The 21,667-nt window shown below is 35.0% G+C and overlaps 1 protein-coding gene across 1 annotated transcript in view; it reads left to right on the top strand.

The window, feature by feature from the left end:
• The window catches only part of LOC143407899 (EGF-like and EMI domain-containing protein 1), a 607,825-nt gene that overhangs the window by 475,159 nt on the left and 110,999 nt on the right, over positions 1-21,667 (top strand). Inside the window, exon 7 of the mRNA XM_077110345.1 lies at positions 21,373-21,492. Within this exon, the coding sequence (XP_076966460.1) occupies positions 21,373-21,492 (120 nt within the window). The remainder of the gene's footprint in view (positions 1-21,372; positions 21,493-21,667) is intronic.

Below are 21,667 nucleotides of genomic sequence, written 5' to 3'. Positions count from 1 at the left end.
CAAAAAGTCACATGATTATCCCAAGGTCCCAGATATAGTGGCCTTGACAGAGTCAGGCCATAAATTCATGTCTCTTTGATCTTTTCTCTTTTTCAAAGTTTTAATGTATTAAATGTCAGCATGAATATTCTCGACAATAATTAGCATAGAAATTCTGAGGAATAGAATCTTTTTTTTTCAATAATATGCCTTAACTTTAAAAAAGATGCAGTCCTAATCCATTTCTTTTTTACTACATCTATTAATACTTACAAAACAGTCTCCCAGGACTCAGAGAATGTGGCATTTGACTACCAGACCTCTTGTCTGGGCTGGTTGCAATTGTGTTGGAAATTGGCTCCCCAGCTGGGCTGGACTGCAGTTGGGAAACGTGATTGTAGATGGTGAACTGCTGCTGCTGGGATGTGAACCAGACATGAATGCTAAGCAATAGTATCCACAATTTGTAACCCAGGAACTGCCAAATTGACAGCTAGACTAAACTACAGCTGCATAGGAAGATGTGGCTAGTTTCACTGCTCAGTCAATACAAAGTCTTACATTATACTGCGATGAATACGGTCTTACTGTCCCATAAACTGAGATGCTGTCAATTATGAATCCCAGTTAGATTCTTAGTGAGCATTTCGTGTGTGTGCACCCTTGTATGCCTCGTAATGGCCCTAACTTGAGTTGGTTTGGATTAGCCTTTAAAGTGAACATGCAGTTCATTAAGCTTATAGTAGCTCCACTGCAACGGCACTTCTCTCCATGAACTAAATAGATTTCTTGCATTTTATCTAGGACTAGATGAAAGAAATCCATATTACTGTGCTAGAAATAAGCCTTGACTCTGAGGGACTTGAACAGATAGAGTATATGAAATGAATAATATTAGTAATGAGCGGAACTTGAAAGGAAAATCTAAAGGTTTAGAAAGTTTTCAGTCTCTTTTTTAAAGAGCATGTACCAAATGATTGTTTTATCTCACTTTTGCTTTGAGGATTCCTTCCCACAGGCTTGAAATAGTCATTTAGTATTTCACCAGATGGAAAATCTGCTTACTTTCTTCACCATCCTCTCACATGTTGCTTTGTCTTTCATTTCCTTCATGAAGAGACATTTTCAAGTTCCTATTATGAGCCAGGCACTGGAGCTGTACTGAGGAGCTCTTTCACACAAAAACCAATGGTCTCTGCCCTCAGAAAGCTCCTTTCTAGTGGGGAAGTCAAATGCTTAAAGAGGGAGTGTGTAACATAATGGTATAGATGTTTATAGTGTATTAAGGGAACTAAATCGTTTTACGTGAGGAATAGAAATTAGTCCAAAGAAAGCTGTCCCAGGTAGCTCTCCTGTGACAGATTTTCTGCACAGATAAGGAAGGAACACGTTATATTTCAAATATTAACAATTGAGGAAGTTATTGGGGTTTTAGAGTGGATATTTATTTCTATTTGCAATATAACCAACTTTTTTTCCTTAGGAACCATTTCTTGAGGCTAAAACATGTTTCCCAGTAAGATGTCACTGTATCTTCTTACAGGAAAATGCACATTGTTCAAACACGCTGTGCTTTGTTAAACATGGATATCTCCACCCTTTGAAAGAATCACTGGCTAAGGCCTTTTTGAAAGTCAGGAATAAGAATCCATATATAGGTAAAATCTCTCTACTAGTGAAATACCTAAGCAAATACACTGGGGACTATGGGGATATGCATTTTGTTCCACGAGAGTGTTTCATGGGTGTATTAAGAGGTAGACAGATCAGAGATCAGATCTGAGGTCAGAGTTAGGTAGATCCTTTCCAAAGCATCAGTAATCCTTTTGTCTTTAACTTTGAAAAAAATCTGTTCACTGGAAAACCCAAGAAAATATTATATAGAATCTTTTAGGAAAAAAAAATGGGGGGCTTACTCTCAAACTTTGTGTCACTGATTACAGGAAAATAACATTTAACTGCTTTAGGGTACATTTGCATATTCTAAAAGAGGTTTTCCTTAAACTTTCAGAGATGTAAATTGGCTATAATAGTTTGCAAAGTAGATGAATGATTCATTCAATAATTCAAGAATCCCTCTCCAGCTTTTTGTGCAATATATCCTATGATAACTCTGGATTAGTGGGGAGTGGCGAGAGGTGGAGGGTCACTGGGGTGCACCCTTTACGATTACATCTGGTCCCTCTGGCTCCTCCCCCTCTCTCTGCTTCCTGACTAGTCCTCCTCCACTGTGCTCTTTGCCACAATGCTCCCCCTCACCTCAGGCTCAGAGCAATGGAATCAGCTGACCATGGACTAAACCTCTGAAGCCATGAGCCCAAATAAACTTTTCCTCTTCTGAGTTGTTTGTGTCAGATATTTGGTCACAGTGATGGAAGCTGAGCAACACACCACGATGTGTAATAACTCTGCAGAACTTATTTTAACTAACTGAAGTTTTATGCCCTTTAACTTACATCTTTCCCTTTCTCCCTTGCACCTTCCTCCAGGTCCCCTGGCAAAGATCACTCTACTCTCTGGTTCTAGGAAATCTACATTTTTAGATCACACATAAAGGTAGTATAATTTAATATTTGTCTTTCTGTGCCTGGTTTATTTCACTTAGTTTATGTCCTCCAGGTTCAACCATGTGGTTACGCATGACGGGATTTCCTTCTTTGGAAGCCTATTTTCTTTCTTTCTTTCTTTCTTTCTTTCTTTCTTTCTTTCTTTCTTTCTTCCTTCCTTCCTTCCTTCCTTCCTTCCTTCCTTTCAAATATTTTTAGTTGTAGATGTACCCAATAACTTTATTTATTTTTGATTTTACGTGGTGCTGAGAAGCAAACCCAGTGCCTCACACGTATTAGGCAAGCACTCTACCAGTGAGCAACAACCTCAGCCTATGGAAGGCTGTTTTCAGTATTGCTTTAGTAATATACATTTCCACCAAGAGTATGCAAGAGTTCTTTTTCCTCTATACTCTCAACAACTCTCATCTTTTGTCTTTTTGATAACAGCCATTTGTATGTTTCCTTTTGAGAAGTATGCACTTATGTCCTTTGACCACATTTTGATTTTGTTTTTGATGATAGCACATCATGCAGGAGTATTTGGTGAGGTACAATTCCTTGCAGGAAGCTAAAGAAAATGAGGCAGCAGTTGGGGTCTCATACTTCCCTTCAAGAGAACTCCTCAGTGACCTAAGGACCTCCCACCTAGGCCCAGCCTCCTAAAGGTTCTGCCACCTCCAATAGCACCATTCTGGTGACCAAGTCTTTAACAAAGTACCTTTGTGGTACCTTGACCATCCAAACTATAGCACCTTACATGTGATAAGTTTTTTCTGCTTCTTTTTAACTTCTCTCTTTGTCTTTTGAGAATTTTATTATAATGTATCTTGATGAAGATCTTTTCATATTTCTTTTCTTTCTTTCTTTTTCTTTCTTTTTTTTTTTTTTTTTTTTTTTTTGTATTGGGGATTGAACCACTGAGCCACATTTCCAGCCCTTTTTTGTATTTTATTTAGAGACAGGGTCTCACTGAGTTGCTTAGGGCCACTCTAAATTGCTGAGACTGGCTTTGAACTCTTGATTCTCCTGCCTTATCCGCCTGAACTTCTGTGATTACAGGTATACACCACTGTGCTTGGGTCTCAGTTTTTCTTGAACTGATGCATGCACTGATTCACTTGATGGTGTCCCATAATTCCTATAAACTTCCTCACTCTTTTCCATTCCTCTTTTCTTTTTATTCCTTTGAGTGGGTTTTTATAGACTCCTTTGGCAGGGAAAGCCCTTTATCAGTTTAGAAATTCTGGGAGGACCATCTTGCATGGTCTTTGGTGGGCTTGCTACTAGAGCCTTCAGACAGGCTGGCCTGGTGCCTGGGTCATACATCAACTGTCCTAACACCTGGCTTCACAGGATAATCCTAAACTCTGAGAACAGGCCTGTCAACTGAGACTCTAAGGCAAGTACTGGAGCTTGGGTTCACAGGGTTGTACCAGGAGCCAAGGTGCACAGGGGTTACCTGGCAATAGAACGCTACTTGAGTCTGAGTCAACAAGGTCTGGCTTGACATTTGGATAGTGCTGGTGCCTCCTTCCACAATGACAGACCTAGTTCTAAGTCTGTGGGACTGGCCTAAAGCTAAAGCCAGTGGCATCTGGCTCAACAGGGCAGACCTGGAGCCTAAGTCCATAGGGTCCCTCTAAGCACTTTGGCCAATCTGGATCTTGATGAGGAGGGTAATCCTGGCACTCTCTGGACTGCAAGGACCAGCCTGATGCTAAGTTCTACTGTAATGAGCCTGGACGCTGGGTGACCTGGAGCTTAGGGTTCCAGAATAGGGCTGGAGCCTGGGTTTGTGGATGCCAGCCTGGGGTCTGGGACTGCTGATAAAGGTCTGAAACTTAGGGCCATGGGGCCATCCACAAGCCTGGGGTCCCAGGGTCCAACCTAGAATTGGGATAAACACATAGGCTTTGTCAGGTCTGAAGCCTGGGACCATAGGATTTGGCCTGGTCCTGGGTTTTACTGGGAAGAACTAGGGATGATATCCATGGCAAAATTATGGGACCAATTCATTCTCCTTCTCTTGTGCAGAAGGTCTCTCTCTCCATACTGTCAGAGGGTATCATCCTCTTTTGCTGTCAGGACATAGAGTAAGGTGATATGGGCAATGCAAAACTGTCCTTCCTATGAACTCAGAGCATCTTTCTTATTTCTGTCCTACAATCAAATGCTATAATCTCACACCTTGATTTTTTTAGCTCTTGTGAAGGTGTTTTCATGTGTGACTGGTTGTTCAAATTGATGTTTCTTTGAGTCTACTACTACTGGAAAATCTTATTTTGCTATCTTGGTGATGTCATTCTTCCAATTTTTTATTCTTATATTTTTTATCCTATACTTCTTACCTAAGGAAATAGTTTGTATTTGGGAATACATAAAATAAAATGATTTTTTTAACTTAAGCATCTTCCAAAATTGTGACTATTAATTTAGTCCTTAAAGTGATTTCTAGTCAGGTTTGAGCTGTTCAAGATAAATTACAATGTATTATTTTAAACTAATGTTAAACTAATGTATTTAGTGAAATCCTTGCCAAGTCATCTGTCCAAATTACCTTCTTATTTATATTATCCAAGACATGTAGGAGATGCAAAGGAAACAACAATTTCTTTTGAATTTAAAAGTGCATTAACTGTGTGTAAGTGTGTGAGCTATGGAGGGTTTTAAGAATGCAGCGAGTAGCCTACTATGTGACTTAAGAATTACCATTGTGGAATAGGCATTTTCTTAATAAAATATGTGTATTTAAGATAATATAATAAAAAAGATTATTGAACCCATAACACCTGGGAATTTTACTTAAAACCCTACTACTTCTCTGTTTATAATCTTTAATGACTTCTATTGCATTCATTACAAAATCATTACCTTGAGCCATAAAGTCTGACATATGCAGCTAAAGAGGTTTCGTTTTTGTTCATTGAACGTGTGCTACAGTTTGGATATGGTTTGGATATGTTGCAGTGAGTTCTCCAAGTGTTTATATATGTTGAAACTTGGTCCTGAGTATGGCAGTGTTGGGAGGGAGGAAGACATTTAGAGGTGGGACCTAATTAGTGGCAAAATTAGATCATTTGGAGCATCATCCTAAGGAATAGATTAATATGCGATTGATGGAATTAGTTCTAGAGTGATCAGTTACAAAAATGCAAGCCTGACTTTGAATTCCTGGCTTCCTATCTTGTCAAGCGTCATCTTCCACATGTGTACTTTGACCATCACAATGCCATCTGCCACAAGGTCCTCGGTAGAGGATGACCCAATGGGGCCACACAGTTTTTAAATTTCAGCTTCCAAAACTGTCAGTTAAATAAAATTGTTCTCTTTATGCACAACTTAGCCTTGGGCATTTTGTGATAGCAACAGAAAACAGACTATGATAATAAGCTAAGCCTAGCCTATCTTAGTGTCTCTAGACTTTTGCCCTCAGTTTTTCTTTAGAGACGGAAGCTTTATTCCCTTCTTCTTAAAGGCTTTATGTTCTAGCTACTGTTTGTACATCTTCCTATTTCTTTTTTATCAGTCACAATAAACTGTGATGATTTTTTCTTACTGGTTTACTAAGGCACTGTCTATCTCACACACTAATTGGATGCTCTAAGAGGGCAGGGAGATGATCCTATTCACTACAATGTGCCTAAAGTCTGTCACGTTGCATCTATTGAGTGTAATTCAAAACAACATTTTATTTTTCTAGCAACTGCCAAACCAATATCTGAAATCAGATTTCTGATAGCTAAATCCTCTTTCCATTAAACCAGAGTATCACATATCTTCTCTATAAGATGAACCATATTGGTATATCAAGGTATATGAATGAGTATTATGGCTGCCTTTAAGAAATTATAACCTATTCAAAAGTACAGAATGTGTCCTGTAGTTGCTCTCTTAAAGTTTAAGATAGTAAAGGTAGTAAAATAATTAAATGTATGTCTTCAATCATCATTTCTCATATCTGCTCCATGAAAGATTTATCAATTGGATAGTTTATAATAAACCTATCATGATCATGTATGTGTACAAAGTTAGTATCTCATCATTTTTGGGTGACCATAATGCATTACATATTAAAGGTTCTGAGACATTCACAGAGAACAGTTTTTTTTCCTCATTCACAAGATTTTTTCATGTTGGAACTTTCATCTTACAGTATTTATTAATATCCCCCCAAAGTACTATTGTAAGGATCCAATTTGAGAAAAGCAGGCTCCTTTCAATCATGAGAGTGGTCACTGAGAACAATGGAGAAAAGTGTCCTTGCAGGGAGGTTGTAGCTAGAATTTAGTCTTGGAAAAAAACCAGATCTTAGTCAATCAGATAGTGAGGACAATGACTAACCAGCCAGGAGAATATAAAATAGTTATGACAACTGTTTTCTTTAGAAATAAATTAAGAAGCATGTCATTTATTCACATTGTCATTTAAAACATTAATCTTCATTTATTAATTTTTGTATATTTGAGTGTCTTTAGAATAGAAAAATAAATAAGACATGGTACTTGCTCTAAATGAGGTCACAGAATTCACTGGAACATGTGGATAGAATGACATATATCAATTTCTCTGATTTAATGTAAATCATAGGCAACCAAACAAAAATAGCTCTTACTTTTTTTATTATTGTTGTTTACCTTTTGGATTCAACTTTTTACTAGTATAATTTATATTCAACAAAGTACAATAATTTTTAATTTTATATATTAAAAGATATATACCATGTAGCTATCACCACAATAAAGCTGGACATTTCTGTCACCTCCAAAGTTTACTTTATGAACTTTTTTCATACAATCTTTCTTCTGTCAATCCCAGCAACCAATGATCTGCTGTGTGTCACTATAGATTAGTTGTGTGTATTCTGGAGTATCAGATAAATAGTATAATTCTCTATGTGATTATTTGTGTCTGGTTTCTTTTGCTCAGCAGAAATTTCTTTCAAACTTCATCTAGGTTTCTGCACATATTAGTAGTTTATGCCTTTTAATACTAAACAACATTTTATTAACAGAGTAAATAAGCAAGAGTAGAATATATGGTAAGTAAGTATTTATCCTTATGAAATAGTGTCAAATTATCCTCTAGAGTTGACCAACTTTAAATTTCCTCCCAGTGTACAAGGGTTGAAGGAGCTCTATTGCATTGCCAAAGCTTAGAATCATTAGTCAAGATGTTATGTGGAGTTTCTGCATCTGTGTTAATTCAAATTATTTTCTATAATTCAATGTTTTGCAATGTGTATCTGGTTTAGTTCAGTAGGCTTAATAAAGCAACTTGAGAGGCATTGCTTCCCAACTATTTTCTTTAAGAGTGTGTGTGGGATTAGAATAATTTTTAAGTGTTTAAGACAATTTACCAGTGAAGACATTATGATCAAGTATTTTCCTTGGGAAAAAACCATTTTGGAATTCCATTTTTAAAAAAGAAATAAAGCTCCTTTTAAAGGGTTCCATTACTTCTTGAGTCAGTCTTGATAAATGATATTAAATTATTCTTTGAAAGGTATTTGCCTATTTTATATAAATATTCAGACAAAGTCATGTAAAATTATTCATAATGTTATATTTTTATCAGCTTAACTAGATATTTGACAATTTCATTGATGTTTTAAAAATAATCTTTGATTTTATTTATGATTTTAGGTTTTTTCACTGATTTCACTCATATTTATTACTTTTTAATTTTTTTATTCTAATTTGTTACATTTGACAGTGGAATGCATTACATTATGTTACATATATGTATGAATTACATATGTGTAATTCATATTACACATATAGCGCACAATTTTTTATCTCTGGTTGTATACAAAGTATACTTACGCCATTCATGTCTTCATATATTAGATAATGAAGTCCATCACATTCCACCATCATTTCTAACCCCATTTCTAACTCCCCTCTCTTTGCCTCCCTCCCCTCTGCCCTATCTGTTCCTCTATTCTTCCCATGCTCCCCCACTCAACCCCATTATGAATCAGCCTCCTTATATCAGAGAAAACATTCAGTATTTGGTTTGGGGGAATTGGCTATTTTCACTTAGCGTTATATTCTCCAGCTTCATCCATTTACCCTCAAATGCCATGATTTTATTCTCTTTTAATGCTGAGTAATATTCCATTGTGTATATACACCACATTTTCTTTATCCATTTATCTACTGAAGGGCATCTATGTTGGTTCCACAGTTTAGCTATTATGATATATTTGCCATAAAGCAATTTTTAATAAATACAAAACAGTAGAGATACTACCCTGCATTCTATCATATCATAATAGAGTGAAATTAGAAATCAATGATAAAATAAAAATTAAAAACTACACAATGGAATATTACTCAGCACTAAAAAATAATAAGATCATGGCATTTTCAGGGAACTGGATGGCATTAGAGCAGATTATGCTAAGTGAAGTTAGCCAATCCCTAAAAAACAAATGCCGAATGTCTTCTCTGATATAAGGGGGAGGTGACTCAAAATGGGGTAGGGAGGAAGATCATGGAAAGAAGATTACCTCTAGATAGGGAAAAGGGGTGGAAGGGAAAAGGAGGGAGAAGGGAAATTGCATGGATGGTGGAAGGAGACCCTCATTGTTATACAAAATACATGTATAAAGATGTGAGAAAAAAAATAGCCTTACTTTAGATTAGGTAGAGAGACATGATGGGAGGGAGGGGAAGGAATGGGGGAATAGGAAAGATAGTAGAATGAAACAGAAATTATTATTACTGTGTGTGTATATGTGACTGCGTGACCAATATGATTCTGCAACCTGTATACTCAGAAAAATGAGAAATTATATCCCATCTGATTCAAATGTATGATATATCAAAGTCATTGTACTTTCATGTATAACTAATTAAAACAAATAAAAATTTTAAAAATAAATTAAAAATAAAAACTAGTCAAACACCTGGAGATGAAATAGTTTGCTCTTGAATAAACAATGGTTTGCAAAAGATATCAAGGAAGAGATTTAAAAATTCATATTTATTACTTTTTATTAATCTTGAGTTAATTTGTTTCTTTAACTGTAGTTTCTAAATTCCAGCTTCATTTATATTCTTATGTAAGTACTTAAACTGACACATTTCTCTAACACTATGTTTTTCCCCTGTGCATTTTGATAAATATTTCTTTGCTTATAATTGTTTCCTAATTTCCTTTGGAAAGATTGAGTCATGGAAAACAGAATTCTGTTGTTTAATTTCTTAGTATTAGGGGAATTTTCAGATGTTATTTTGATTGCATGTTCTAGTTAAATTCCATTTTTATCAAAATATATTTCTTATAACTATCATGATTTACATTTATTAAGATTTTATTTTTTTACTCAGAATATGGTTTATCTTGTTTAATGTTCTATTTGTACTTAGAAATGTATGTTCTGCAATTGTTGACTAACATTGCTATAAATATCAATTAATTTATAGTTATTTAAGCTATGCCTATTTGCTTACCATTATTCTGTCACTTTTTTATTGATTAAAGGTAGAGGATTGTTGAAATGTCCAACTATTTATACGAGTTTGTATACTTCTCCTCATAACATAGATGAAATTGTTCAATTCCTTGAAAGACATAGTCTGCCAAAACTCATATAAGAAGAAATATAGACTCTGAAGTCTTATATCCAGTAACAAAATTGAATCAATACTTAATAATCTTCCAAAATAGAAACAACTAGACAAGATCACTAGTAGACTCTAACAAATACATAAGTAATAAGTTAAAAAAAGATTTGGTATTTTTCAAAAGGGAGAATCAGAGGAAATACTTCCTAATTCATTTTACAATGTCAGAATTACCCTAATACCCAAATCAAAATAAAAGACGTTACCAGAAAAGAAAATTAGACGAAAACAGTATTTCTCATAAACAAACTCCTCTACAAAATAGTAGTAAATTAAATTCAACAGTGAATACAAGAAGACACTAGGACCAAGTGGGATTTAGCTTAGATATAAAAGATTGATTCAGTATTTTAAAATCAATTAATGTAATCATCACAAAAAAAAAATCTGGGCTCCATCCCCAGCACCACACACACACACACACACACACACACACACACACACATTGAAACTCCTATATGAAAACATAGGAGAAAATCTAGAAAGTCTAGATCATCTTTGTTAGTCAATTTTTAGATTGAACACCAAGTACATACTCCAGAAATAATTAATAAATTGGATTTCATTCAAATTAAGATTTTCTGTTTTATTAAAGACAATGTCAAGATCGTGAGAAGACAAGTCACAGAGAAGGAGAAAAAAATTGCAAAAGACATATGATAATAGACTATTTTTCAAAATATGAAAAGAACTCTTAAAACTCAACAGTAAACACACACACACAATTAAAATAAGAGATCCAAGGACCTTAACAGGCATTGGACCAAAGAAAATATACAGACAGCAAGTGAGCACATGAAAACATGTTCCACATCATGGGTCATTAGGTAAACTCAGGTTAAAGTGTCAAGGAGATACCATCACATACTAATTAAAATTGTCAAAATCAAGAATGCTTATAGCACCAAAAATTTATTAAGATGTGGAGCCACTGGAACTCTGATTCCTTATACAAAATAGTACAGACACTTTTGAAGATGCAGATTCTTACAAAAAGAAACATTTTTACTATAGAGTCCAGTAAAAATGCTTATTAGAATTTGCCCAAAGAAATGGAAAATTTATATCCAGAGAAAAACCAGCACAGAGATGTTTATAGCAGCCTTAATCATAATTGTCAAAGCTTGGAAGCTACCAAGGCATCTTTCAGTAGGTGAATATATAAGCTTTGCTACATCCAAACAATAGAATATTATTTAGTACTAAAAATAAATGGTCTATCACGTTCTGAAAAATAAGAGATGCAGATACATATTGCAAAGTGAAAAAATCCAGTCTCTGTGAAAAAGGAATTTACATCATCTCCCAATAACCTCTGCCCCTAGGGTGCCGTAGCCAAAAGCCATCTTGAGATAACTGAGTTTGGACTGCTGTAGCCGTCAGACACCCCTGTGTGTTCCCATATCTGAGACTCAACAGAAATTCTACTGCATTGGTCAGTGGGTAGCAGATTATAATCTAGGCTTGACTAGGTGTGGCAGGGGCGTAGCTGGGGCAGCAGTAGTCTAATGCAAATCCAATGATGATGCTACACAGTGGAAAATGTATGCTTCAATGTGGAGAATGTTGGAGATTGCTGCCTCCAAAAACCAGGGAATCAGGGAGCTTGCCCTTTGAGACTAGGGACGCAACAAGTCATGTGTGATTTCACATGAGTTTCAGGACTGAAGGTAATTATCCAGTTGATTTCCACCAATCCCCTCTCCGTGTTGCAGATGGACACCTGTTACTAACAAGTCATAGAGAGAACTCTGAAATTCTGCTGTTCCCTTGCCCACAGAGGCATGCTGGGAAGTCTCCAGCAACATCACCATGGCTCCAGTTGTAGCCCTAAGTGTTCATAATCTAAGAAGATCTGGAGAGAAACCACTTAGTGTTGGCCATGTTATGCTCTTGCTTGCACCTGTAAGCACTTCAGCTCCAGCCATGACCCACTCCTACTCAGTCCCTGGAGGCACTTCAAGTGAAAAAAATCAGGGGAAGAAAAGTCATCCATCACTCCATAACCAGGCCTGCCCAGCTCAGGGATTTTGAGGTGTGAAGGCTTGTCCATGGTAGCAACAAACAGGAATAACACAACTTTTGTTACTACTGAAATCTATATGACCCCCCTGATTCAGCTGGCCCCACATTTGTCTAATCATGCACTACTGATAAGAATGAATAGAAATGTCACAGAGGGGACTCTATGATTCCCTGTAAAGCATTTGAACCCACAGCAGTATCTAATTTGAAGATAAATGCTTCAGACCCCTGACCCGTACTGGAGTAGCCAATGCCACAGTTCCATTCAAGTGGCACAGCCAATACTATCAGTACATGAGGAACCCCCATCACCTGATAGAGGCCACCCCACTTCTATATAGGAGAAACCACACAGAGTACACTCTCTTGTGTTTGCACATATCTACTGGAGTGCTCCCATTTTTACACAATGAATAGAAACAGTGGGTCTAACTCTAATATGGTACAAACTGTGCCTAAACTGACTAATTATAGCTAAAGGAGCTACAGGTAGATTATATTAGGGCACTCAGCTGAAAATAAACTTAACATTGCCTAACAAATGAATACCCCAAAACATATCTTCAGGAGAAAGCCACTTACTAAGAAAGCCAACCCACAAAAATGGTAAGGTATCCATTTCACCAAATGTGCAAACATTAATGAAGAAATACAAGAGATGTGAAAAATAAGGAAATATGTCACTGCTGAAAGATCAAAACTCTCTAAGAAATAGATTCCTAAAATATTCAAGAGGATAAATGACTAGTAAATAACTCAAAAGATGTCCTTTAAAAAGCTCAATAAATTCTAAAAGAATGCAGATAAACAGTTAAATAAAATTAGAAAGAATGCAAGATATAAATGAAATTTAACAAAGATTTTCTGAAAAAGAACCAATTCAAAATCTTGGAACTGAAGAGCCCAGTGAGTCAGATTTTTAAGAAAAAAGTATTGAAAGCCTCAACAGAATAGACAAAGTTAAGCAAAATATCAGAACTTGAAGACAGGTATTTCAAAATACCATAATTAGACAGAAATAAGGGGAAAATAAGAATAAAGAGAGTATGCAAGATATTTGGAACATTATTAAAAAATTAAATGTTCATATCATTGGAATACCTAAAAGGGAAAAGTAAAGGTTAAGGGCATAGAATACCTATTCAATGGAATAATAGCAGAAAACTACCTTAATCTTGGAAAAGATATTGACATTCAGATACAGAAACTCAATGGAACCCAATATAGACATAACCAAAAAAAAAAATCCTCACTGCTAGATATTATAGTCAAAATGTCAAGTCTACAGGACAAAGAAGTACTTTAAAATATGTAAGAAAAAAACTGCAAAATCATATTTAAGGGAACCCTATTAGATCAATACCAGAGTTCTCAGGAAAAAAAAAAAAAAACCTTCAAGCTAGGAAGGCATGAAACAATGTATTTCAAGTCTTAAAGAAAATAATTGCCAACCAAACATATTATACCTAACAAGTCTACCCTACTGAATCAAAGAAGAAATAAAGACCTTCCAAGGTAAGTAAATGATAAGGAAATTTAAGCCAGACCAGCACTACAAAAGATGATTTTAATGTGGCCCTACAATGAAAAGGAGGAAAAAAAATAACTACCATTATGAAATTATGTGAATATATGAATCCCATTAGAAGAGTAGGTATACACATGAGAAATTAAAAAAGAATCAAACATCAAATATTATCAATATATTAAACCATCAAAGTTCAAAGATAAATGAGGAAAAATGAAGAAAAAATATGAAAAAAAAACTAGAAGAAAATCAACAAGGGGCTGGGGATGTGGCTCAAGCAGTAGCCGGCTCGCCTGGCATGTGCATAGTGCTGGGTTCGATCCTTAACACCACATACAAATAAAGATGTTGTGTCCACCTAAAACTAAAAATAAATATTAAAAAAAATTTTCTCTCTCTCTCTCTCTCTCTCCCCCCCCTCTCTCTCTTAAAAAAAAAAAGAAAATCAACAAAATACAGGAACAATTCCAATAACTCTGAATGTAAATGCTATTGATTATCCAATTAAAATATTCAGATTGCCTGAATAGAGTAAAACACAAAACCCAATAGTGTGCTGCCTATAAGCAACTGATTATAGGCACAGATTGAAAGTGAAAGTATGGAAAATGAATTTCCAATCACATGGAATTGAAAACCAATCAGGAGTAGCTACATTTATACTTGAAAAAATAGGATTTAAGACAAAAATAGTATGAAGAGACAAGGAAGCCACCATATAATGATCAAGGAATCAATTTACAGAGAAAAAATGACAATTATAAATCAATATGGACCTAATATTGGAACACCTAATTTTATAAGCCAAACACTATTACACCTAAAGGGAGAGTTCCAATACAATAATATTGGGAGATTTGAATACTCCACTCTCACCAGAAAAAGAATAAATCAACAAAGAAACATCAGTGTTAAACTACACTACATCTACAGAACATGTTGTCCAAAAGCTGTACAATATACATTCTTTTCATTAGCACATGGAACTTTCTTTAGAATGGACCATATATTAAGTCACAAATCAAGTCTTAATAAATTGAAAAAATTATAAACATGTCCTATATATTTTCTGATCACAATGGAATGAAACTAGAAATCAACATCAAGAGAAACTTGAGAAAGTTATACTAATATGTGAAGACTGACCAACACAATTTTGAATGACAGTGAGTCATTGAGGAAATCATAATGGGATGCCGCAGTTTGGCTGGGCACCAAATAACCGGGAGGTCACGAGCCACTTGTAGGTTCAAACAGGAACTCCTTTATTGTCCAAACCCAATGGGAACTCTCCAGAACTCCACGGAAACTCCGAGAGAACCAACAACTCAACTGGAACTCCGGGAGAACTCAAAAGTAGCGGGCACCCGAGGTAGCAGGAGCCACCTTATTGCCGGACAGCAGAGGTTTATATACACAATTGAATACACAGCTTGTTTCAATTTAGCATCATCCAGTTACAGCAATCAGTTATTATCTTAATAATTATACACAGCTTAACTTAATTATCATCATCTTAATGGCTCCCTGGCATTACTTCTCAACCACTCCTTCTGGCAAAATGCCAGGCGCCATCTTGACTTGGTTGTGGCTCTCAACAATGGGAGTTTAAAAATTCCTTAAAGCAGATGAAAATGGAAAAAAACATACCAAAACCTGTGAAATACAGAAAAAAAACAGTATTAAGAAATAGAAAAGCTTATAGCAATGAATGCTACATTTAAATAAACAAAGAAAAAAATGGTCTAAGATTAAAAAAAATCTAGCATTTCAAGGTCTTAGAAAATCAAGAATAAATTAGTAAAAGGAAAGAAAATAAAATTAGTAAATAGAAATAAATTATAAAGTTTCAGAACAGAAATAAATAGAGTCTAAAAGTGATACAAAAGAACAATGAAATAAAGAGTTGGCTATTTGGAAAGAGAAGCAAAACTAACAAATCTTTAGAGAGGCGTGTGTGACAGAGAGAGAGAGAGAGAGAGAGTGAGAGAGAGAGCTCAAATAGATAAAATTAAAGAAAAAGGAGACATAACTACTAATATCATATAAATTCAAAGGATCTTTGGGAATTATCTTGAAAAGCTTTATGTAACAAATTGGAAAATCTGGAAAAACTTGACAAATTTCTGGAGACATGTGACCTAGCATAATTAAATTAAGAGGATTTAAACAAAACCTGAATAGACAAATGAAAGCAATGAAATTGAATCAGTAACAAAAAAGTCTCCCAATTAAAAAAAAGCCCAGGATTAGATGGTGTCACTGCTGAATTTCTCAAACATTTAAAGAAGAACTAACACCAATGTTTTCTAAACTATTCATGACTCCTATTCAAAATAATGCTAGAAAATTTTAGCTAGAACAATTAGGCAAAAAAACAAAATAAAAGCCATCCAAATAGCAAAGAAAGAAGTCAAAAGTATCCCTGTTTGTAAATGATATGATACTACACACACACACACACACACACACACACACACACACAGATTTCACCAACAGCCTCTTAGAACTAATAAATGAATTCAGTAAAGTAGCAGAACAGAAAATCAATATGCAAAATGAGTAGCTTTTTATATGCTAATAATGCATTTTCTAAGAAAGAAATAGTAAAAGGAATCCCATTCATAATAACCACAAAAATAAAATAAAATACATATAAATAAACTTAACTAGGAAAGTGAAAACTATCTATAGTAAATATTACAAAATACTGAAGAAAGAAATTGAAAGACACTAAAAGGTGGAAAATCCTCCTGTGTTTATAGATTGGCAAAATTAATATTGTTAAATAGGCCGTACTACAAAAAAACAATCTATAGATTCAATGCAATTCTCATGAAAACACCAATTAACTAGAAAAAAATCCTAAAATTCATATGGAAGCACAAAAGACTCCAAAGAATCAAAGCAATCTTGAGCAAAAAGAGCAAAGCAAGAGGCATCACAATACCTGATTTCAAGACATACTACAGAGCCATAGTAATAAAACTAGCATGGTATTGGCATAAAAATGAACACATAGACTGAAGGAACAGAATAGAGAACCACAGAATAAATCCACACAACTACATCCAACTGGTTCTCAACAAAGCTGCCAAAACTTTCCACAGGACAAAAGACAATCTCTTCAACAAATGGTGCTGGATATCCACATTCAGAAGATCAAAACTTGACCTTCTATATCTCACCCTGTAAAAATTGCAACTAAAAATGGATCAAGAACCTTAATATAAGACCTTAAACTACTTAAGAAAAACGTAAGGGAAACACTTCAAAATGTTGACACAAACCATAATTTTTTTTCGAGAGGATTTCAAAAGTAGAGAAAACTAAAAGCAAAAATTGGAGATATACTTCAGTGGTATAATGGTGGCCTCGCATGTGAGAGAGGCCCTGAGTTCAATTCCTAGTCCTGAAACAAACAAACAAAAGTATTAAAATGGCCAAATGATCTGACTAGATACTTCTCAAAAGAAGTAAGATGAATGGCCAATAAATATGTGAAAAAGGTTCAATATCATTAGCAATCAGGGAAATGCAAATCAAAACTATAGCAAGGTACCAGCACATTCCAATTAATTTTTTTTTAATTTCAGCAAGGATGTGAAGTTTAAAAAAAAAAGAAAAAATGCTTGTACACTGTTGGTGAGAATTTAAATTAATGCAATACTATACAAATAGATCTACCATATAATGCAGCTATCATATACCTGGGTATATACTTGAAGGAAAGGAAGTCAGCCTATAAAAGAGACATGCCCATATGTACTGGGCTCAATTCACAATAGCTAAGTAATCAGCCTAGGTGCCTACCAACAGATATAAAACTCATATATACAAAATGGTGTATTGTTCAGACATAAAGAAGAATGAAATCCTCTCATTTGCAGCAAAATGGATGGAACTGGAGGAAATATCAAGAAAATAAATTAGACACAGAAAGACAAGTATCACAAAAGACATGCTCTTTCATGAAAATGGAAACTGAAAACAAAAATTACCTAAAAGAAAGAGAGGGATTACTGTGAAATGGGAAGAACGCCTGTACAGTATAAGGAATGAGAATAGAAAAAGGGTGGATTGACATGATCAAAGCATGATGTAAAGGCATGGATGTAAATATCACAATGGATCCCACTAATTTTTACAATTAATGTTTGTTGATAATAATAATTAATACAAAGAAAAAAGCCACTATGAAAAAGCTACGTAGTATGTGATTCAAGCTACATTACATTCTTCAAAAGACAAAATTGTGACAATAATAAAAAGATCAGTGGTTTCCAGGAATTGCTGTGAGGAGAGGGATGAATAAGCAGAAGAAAAAGAATTTTTATAGCAGTGAAAATTCTCTGTATGATATTATAATGGTAGAGATATGCTTTACACATTTGTTCCACCCACAGGGTGTGTATTACCAAAGGTAAATGCTAAACTATGATGTGTTAATGCAGATTCACCAATTTAGAAAAATGTCCCACTCTGGTGAAGTATAGTAATCATGGGAAGGCTATGGATGTGTAGGGACATGGGTATGTATTAGCTTTCAATTGCTGTAATAAGTATCTGTGATAAATCAACTAAAAAAAAGAAAAATGTTTGCTTTGGCTCATAGTTTCCGAGGTCCCAGTCTTATTGGTCCTATTGCTTTGGGCCTGTGGCAAGGCAGCATATTATGGCAGGAGCATTTGGCTGAGGAAGTCACCTCATGTTGGCTGGGAAGCAAAAGTGAGAGGAAGGGGTCAGGTTCCCAGTATTTCCTCTTCGAGGTCACACTTCAATGATCTAACTTCCTCCAACTAGGCCCCACCTCTTAAAGGTCCTACCACTTCCCAATAGTGCCATTGACTTTATATGTGCTCCTTTGGGAGAAGCTTCAGTTCCAAACTGTAGCAGGGTATATAGAAAATCTCTGGACCTTCCTCTCAATTTCACTGTCATCCTAAAACTACATTTAAAAGGAATTTATTAAGGCAAGTTGTCACATTTCCAAATAACCAATGGATCAGAGGAAAACAATCATAAGGAAAATTAGCTAATACTTCCAGATGAGTCAAAATAAATATACAGTATAACAAAACTTTGGGATGTAGCTAAGAGTAGTGATAGAGGGAAATTTATTGCTACCAGTGCCTGTAGTGAAAAAGAAAAAGAATCTAAACCAATAACCCAACTCCCTACGTCAAAATGATGGAGAAACAAGAACAAACTAAACCCAAAGCAAGTAAAAAGGAAGGCAATAATAAAGATTAGTGTATAAACTAATGAAATAGAGAATAGGAAAACAACAGATAAAACAAAAACAAAAGTGTTTCTTTGAAAAGATCAATAAAATTGATAAACTCCTAGCTAGACAGATGAAGAAGGAAGACTTAAATTACTAAAACCAAGAATGAAAGCTGGATCCTGCTTACTGACCCCACAGAAATAAACAGTAGAATAAAGAAATGTTACAAACAACTTTATAACAACACATTTAAATGAAATAGACAAATTCTGACAATTATTGAAATTGACTTCTGAAGAAATAGAAAATCTGATTAGACATATAAAAAGTAAAGAGATTAAATTACTCATTTTAAAGCTTCCAATAAGAAAAGTCCTGGGCAAGATACTTCAATGGCGAAAGACAATACACATTAAAAAAAATACTACAAATTATTCATAAATGTTTCCAAAATATAGAAGAGGAGGAAACACTTCACATTCATACCATGAATACAGTATCACCTTGATAACAAAACCAAAGATATTGCAAGAAAGAAATTGTAGACTGATATTCCCTATGAGTACAGATATGTAAATCTCAACAAAATACAAAGAAATCAAATCCAACAACATATAGAAGTGTTATGCAGTATACCAAAGTGAGAATTATTTCAGGAAAATAGATTAATAGAATATCTAAAAATTAATTATTGTAATAAACCATACAAGTAAAGAACAAAAACCCCATGATCATATCAATAATGGGTGAAAAAATAATTTAAAATTTTTAATATTGTTTCATAATAAAATTACCTAACAAATTTGTAATAGAATTGAAAATTCCTCATTCCAGTGAAGGGAGTTTATTAAAAAAAATAGATAACATCATTCATAATAATTTTGTAATTGTGAAATAGCAAAAAAGTTTTCCTTCTAAGATAAGGAATAAGACAAGGTGTCAGCTCATTCAGATGGTATGTCTATTCAGCATTGTACTAAAGGTTTCAGCTAAAGCAATAAGGTAAGAACAAAATAAATGACATCCAGTTTGGGAAGGAAGAAAAGCAAAATATTTTTTGCACATAGCATATCATATTCTCTAGAGAAAGTTCTAACCACACTGTACCCAGTAAATTTGTGCAATTAAATAGTTAAAAAATTTCTTAAAAAGACAATCCTTAGAAGTACATTTAAAATCTCATTAACACTGATAAAGGAATTCAATAGAGCTGCAGAATACCAGATTGACATATTAAAATAAATTGAATTTCAATATATTATCAATGAACAATCCAGACATGAAATTGCAAAACAATTCCGTTTACAACAGCATCAAAAATAATAAGACACATAGGAACAAATTTAACAAAAGAAGTGCAAATGTGTATACTGAAAACTATTAAATGTTTAAATAATTAATTAATTAATTAATTAATAATTGTTGAGAGCCACATCCGAGTTGGGATGGCGCCTAGCATTTTGCCAGTCAAATAACGTTGAAGGTCTAAATAAAAGGAAAAACATGCTTCAGAAGATATTGTTCAAATGATAATACTCCCCAAATTCATCTACATTTCACCTCAATACCTCTATATCCAAAAATTAAGAAGCAGCACAATGTATATTGTTTTGTATGTGTTATTTATATTTTCATAAAGCCTTGACTTCCCATGGAGCAGGCAGGGGCAGGAGTGGACTTTCTGAGGTCCCATTCCAGCAGCCTGTAAGACAGGCAAGGCTATATTCATAGATTCAGGCCAGAGTCACTAAACAAAAACTGACAAATAAGCTCTGTGCAGACTCCTGATAGATCCTGTGGCTTCCCATTGCTTTGAATTTCCAAATAATATGACTAAGAATGATTAAAATAGGAGCAAGTGAAGCAGAGAAGGAGGCCAGCTGATTTAATTGCAGTGGAGGCATTTCAGCTTCTTCAGTGCTACCTGTACACCTTCTAGAGTTAGGACTCTCCCTCCATCTCTCCAGACCGCCTTCTCCTGACCCCATGGCTACTTGTTCAAAGGTAGCAGACCTAGTAGAAGAGATAGGCTTTACTTAAGGATAAGCCTGCTTACTCATAGAAACAGAAAAGGTGGAGAGAGCCGGGAAGGAAGGTCGAAAGGTATCTGAAGGAGTCTCTGCTGGTTCTTCAATTCAGATACCAGAGAGCAGGAGGCATACTTTGGGGAAGGGTGACAATGAATTAATTCTTCTTTGGCCTTGATCTACATTTAGATTAGTCTGAGTTTGAGGTTCAGGTCACAAAATGGGAATGCTTTTGTTGAACAAGTTCCATAGGAAATGGGGAAATGTCTTTGTGGAGTCCTTTCCATCTTTCCGTGGGAAATCCAGGGGCTCTAGGGCTGCTTGGTTCTTCTTTGTCTGCCCTTCTCCTCGGCTCATCTTTCTAAACTGAATGAATTGTAAACTCTCACTGCTTAATTGCTTTCAGAGATGGACCCCTGCATAGGTGGGAATGGATGTGCTCACATGTGTCAGAGTGAGAATGGCGTGGCCAGGTGTGCCTGCCACCCAGGGTACCAGCTGTCTGAAGACAAAAAGGCCTGTGCAGGTAGGAAGCGGAAGCTGATGGCTTAATTGTGTAATTGTTTGAAATTTTGTGGTAGCTCAGTTTTGAATAGGCAGAACAGCTAGGAGCAAAGGTGTTTTCATTTCTGCGTAAAAGGGAACATTTAAATTCTTATTTGATCACTCTGAAAGGTATTTTTATAATGCTATAAAACTAA

This window comes from Callospermophilus lateralis, chromosome 10 (assembly GCF_048772815.1).
Source record: "Callospermophilus lateralis isolate mCalLat2 chromosome 10, mCalLat2.hap1, whole genome shotgun sequence".
Taxonomy (NCBI): Eukaryota; Metazoa; Chordata; class Mammalia; order Rodentia; family Sciuridae; genus Callospermophilus; species Callospermophilus lateralis.
Note: the sequence above shows the minus strand (reverse complement) of the source record. Positions and strands in the feature narration are given on the sequence as shown.